Genomic DNA, 4,273 nt, shown 5'->3' with positions numbered 1-4,273 from the left:
GTATCAGAGCGGGAAACCTCTGTGGTATCAAGTACTACTAACAGGTTATCCTGCAGATTTCATGGACACCATGAAGAAACTCTTACACATTCATAAGCCTATCATGCTGGACAGTACCAACTTTGGTCACTGGAAAGTGAGGATGCAACACATCATCAGAGGAGTTGATGAAGATGCTTGGACGTCTGTAGAAGATGGTTGGAGTGCTCCTACCGTTGTCTTGGAAGATAAGTCTGTTGGTCCAAAGCCTAAAGACCAGTGGACTGATGGTGAGAAGAAAGCGTCTAAGTTCAACTCTAAAGCTCTAACTGTCATATTCTCGTCAGTAGATGTTGAGCAGTTCAAGATCATACAAGGATGTGAATCTGCCAAGCAAGCGTGGGATACGCTCATAAATCACTTTGAAGGAAATACCAGTGTGAGAAGGACACACCTTGATCACCTAGCCTCCAAGTTTGAGAACCTGAGAATGAGTGATGATGAGCCGATTGATGGATTCATATGCAAGATCAGTGAATTGGCAAGTGAAGCGTCTGTTCTTGGCAAGAAGTATGAAGAAAAGGATTTGGTGAAGAAGCTGCTAAGGTGCTTACCACCACGGTTTGAAGCTTATAAAGCTGTTCTCACACTTGATGTTGACATAGATGAGATGAAGTTTGATCAACTCTCAGGCATTCTGAAGGTGCATGATCTTGAGAAAATCGACCGACAATCTACTAACCAGAAGAGCATTGCCTTCACAGCTGAGTCTAAGGATGATGGTCAAGTCACTAAGATTGAAGAGAATCTGAGTTTAATGGCTCGAAACTTCAACAAGTTTGTCAAGCGTATGGAGAAAGGTGGTGGTAGATCCAATGGACGCTACCAAAAGAATGATGTTGAAAGGGGCAGCTCTCAGCACTCAAAGCAGGATTCTAGCAAGAACACAAAGAAGTGTCATGAGTGTGAAGGTTACGGCCACTTCAGAAGCGAGTGTCCCCTTGCTAAGAGAAAAGAGCAAAAATGTATTGAGTGTAAAGGCATTGGGCATACACGCAGTGAGTGTCCTAGCATTCTCAAGAAAGAGAAGTCTCTTATGTGCTTCAGTGACACTGAATCTGAAAGCGACAGTGATGAAGGTGAGCTGCACCTAAACTTCATATGGCTCTAATTAGTCAAGAAAGTGGAAAAGACTCTAATGCTTACAGCGAGGATGATGATGATCTTGAGCAAGATCTTGAAACTGAGTACAAGATTCTATTTGACAAGTTCTATGATCTCAGTCATGAGAATCTCGAGCTTCTCAAGGAGAAAGCAATGCTGAAAGCTCAGATTAACATACTGGAACTTGATCAGCCTTCCACTAAGGCAAAAGCTTACTCAATTGACCGAGAGCCGGATCAAGAAGTTCTTGCACTTAAGAGAGCGATGACAGAGCAGGAACAAGCTCGTAAGGAAGCTGAAGCACACGTACAAAGGTTGAGCGATCTCTTAGCCGTAGAGACTGATCGAAGTAGGCTACTCGAAATTCAACTAACTGAAAATCACAAGAAGGTTCGCATTCTCTCAGCTGGTACTGCAACTCTTGATCACATACTTACATTGGGACAGTGTCCGAGTCTCAACATTGGCTTGGGATATAAAGGATCTACCTCAAAGGCTGCTGAAACGAAGTTTGTGAGGGAAGCTCCTAATGAAGAAAAGAAACCTGAAGAGAAAGGGGTCCCTGCTGAAAGAAACGAGAATGTCCTTCCTAAACCAAGAAGACGTGGAAACGGATGTCATTTTTGTGGGAAACGAGGACACAACGCTAGGTTTTGTTACTTTCGAAGACGTCAGTATGAGAGAGCATGGAGGTTGAACCTGTGTTTCACCGAACCAACTGCTTACGGTTGCGTGTGGATAGCCAAACGTGATCTATATCCGAACTACAAAGAGAACACTCACTCTGAACTAAACACCATTTCTGTTAAGTCACACACTAAAGCAGAACATGATCTTATTTGCAACTTTGTGCGAGTACAAGTAGACACAGAGATCGTTAGTAATGTTGCTTATACCTCTGCTGAAGAAGCATCACAATCTCAACTTCCCTGGTATTTTGATAGTGGGTGCTCAAAGCATATGACTGGAAGTGAAGACTATCTTGAGAAACTCGAACTCATCAGAGGTGAAAAAGTTACTTTTGGAGATGGAGGACAAGGCAAAATTCGTGCAATTGGAATAACCTCCAGACCTGATGTGCCTAAACTCTCAAACGTTTACTTTGTTGAGGGTCTCAAGGCGAATCTGATCAGTGTGAGTCAACTATGTGATGAAGGATTAGAGGTTATCTTTAACAGCAAGGAATGTCGCGCCATTGATGCAAGAAACAATGTGGTGCTGAGAGGTATTCGTTCAGGGAACAACTGCTATCTTTGGAGACCTTCAAACGTGTGTTTTATGGCTACTGAATCCAAACTTGATCTCTGGCACAAAAAACTGGGTCACATGAACACCAATGGGCTTAGCAGACTCGTGAATAGCAACAAGTCTGATGCCCTTGAGAGTTTCAGAATCCTTGCTCTTCAGCTCAAACAGGATAAAGGAGGAATCATTCAGATCAAGAGCGATCATGGCGGTGAGTTTCAGAATGAGCAGTTTGACAAGTTCTATCACAGTCAAGGTATCCGTCATCAGTATGCCGCTCCAAGAACTCCTCAACAAAATGGGGTTGTGGAAAGAAAGAATAGAACATTGCAAGAAATGGCTAGAGCAATGCTGTGTGGAAACAGTGTTCCATCTGGGTTTTGGGCGGAAGCAATCAACACTGCGTGCTATGTGATAAATCGGGTATATGTCAAGCCAAAGACTAAGACTACTCCTTATGAGATTTTCAAGGAAAAAGCCTGATGCCCTTTGGCACTAGTGGACACGAGGTACACTGAATCATAAACTCACTCCCTTGTTTCAACAACATTTTCGGTTAAATATTAGCTTAATACTAATAGTCAAACTGATTAAATATTTTGCTGGACCAGCCTACCGTGTGTTTAATCAGCGTACCAAGTTTGTTGGTGACAATATTAACGTCATCTTTGATGATAGTATTGGATTCTATGAGGCTCTAGTAACACAGACAATAGACGGTGTAACGCCAAGTTCTTCAAGACAAGCTGAAAATGAAGTGAAGGATGAGTCTGAAGAAGACAACGAACCTGAGATGACCAAGGTCGATCTTGATCAAGGAAAAGTACACAAAAACCACTCCTCGTCAGATGAGATTGGCAGACTGTATGATGAAAGAGTTACAAGAAAGAAACAAATCAACTTCAAAGAGATGGTCAAGTTGGCGTGTTTCATGGTGAAAATGAATGAAGTGGAATGCTTTGTGTCACTTATTGAGCCCAAGAACATTCAGGAAGCATTAGATGATGAATTCTGGACTGAATCGATGCACCTGGAACTTGAGCAGTTTGAACGACTCCAAGTGTGGGTATTGGTACCAAGACCAAAGAACGTAAACATCATTGGAACCAAGTGGATTCACAAGAACAAGACTGATGAGGAAGGGAATGTCATTCAAAACAAGTCGCGATTAGTTGGACAGGGACACTCTCAGATTGAAGGAGTAGATTTTGATGAAACCTTCACTCCAGTTGCGAGACTTGAATCAATACGACTACTGTTTGGTATGGCTTGCAACCTGAGAATCAAACTCTATCAGATGGATGTCAAGAGTGCCTTTCTAAACGGTGTATTACAAGAAGAAGTCTACGTAACACAACAAAAAGGGTTTGAGGATCCACATTTTCCGGATCACGTCTACAAACTCAAGAAAGCTCTTTATGGATTAGCTCCACGAGCTTGGTATGATCGTCTGACGGAGTTCTTGGTACAAGCTGGTTTTCAAAGAGGTGGTGTGGACAAGACTCTGTTCATCGGAGAAGATGGAGATGATATGCTGATCATTCAAGTTTACGTGGATGATATCATTTTCAGAGGAACGTCTAAGCAAATGGTTGATGACTTCATGAAGACTATGACAAAGGAATTTGAAATGAGTATGGTTGGCGAACTGAGCTATTTCCTCGGACTTCAGATCAAACAACTAACCGATGGAATCACAGTGTCACAGAGTACCTATGCCAAAAATCTCATCAAACGATTTGGAATGCAGACAAGTAAGACTGCAAAAACGCCTATGAGCACAACAATCAAACTTTCCAGAGATATCGATGGGAAACCAGTTGATGAGAAACTCTACCGAGCCATGATTGGAAGTCTTCTTTACCTCACGGCAAGTCGTCCTGAT

General features: G+C 42.4%; 1 protein-coding gene across 1 annotated transcript in view; it reads left to right on the top strand.

Annotated features, from left to right (window-relative positions):
- Window positions 1-70: 70 nt before the first annotated feature.
- The window catches only part of LOC106321321, a gene marked incomplete at its 3' end in the record, with an annotated part of 6,279 nt that continues 2,076 nt past the window's right edge, over window positions 71-4,273 (top strand). Inside the window, exons 1-3 of the mRNA XM_013759612.1 lie at window positions 71-1,118; window positions 1,160-2,811; window positions 3,020-4,258. Of these exons, the coding sequence (XP_013615066.1) occupies window positions 71-1,118; window positions 1,160-2,811; window positions 3,020-4,258 (3,939 nt within the window). The remainder of the gene's footprint in view (window positions 1,119-1,159; window positions 2,812-3,019; window positions 4,259-4,273) is intronic.

The sequence above is a fragment of the Brassica oleracea genome, unplaced genomic scaffold, assembly GCF_000695525.1.
Source record: "Brassica oleracea var. oleracea cultivar TO1000 unplaced genomic scaffold, BOL UnpScaffold01430, whole genome shotgun sequence".
Lineage (NCBI taxonomy): Eukaryota > Viridiplantae > Streptophyta > Magnoliopsida > Brassicales > Brassicaceae > Brassica > Brassica oleracea.
Note: the sequence above shows the minus strand (reverse complement) of the source record. Positions and strands in the feature narration are given on the sequence as shown.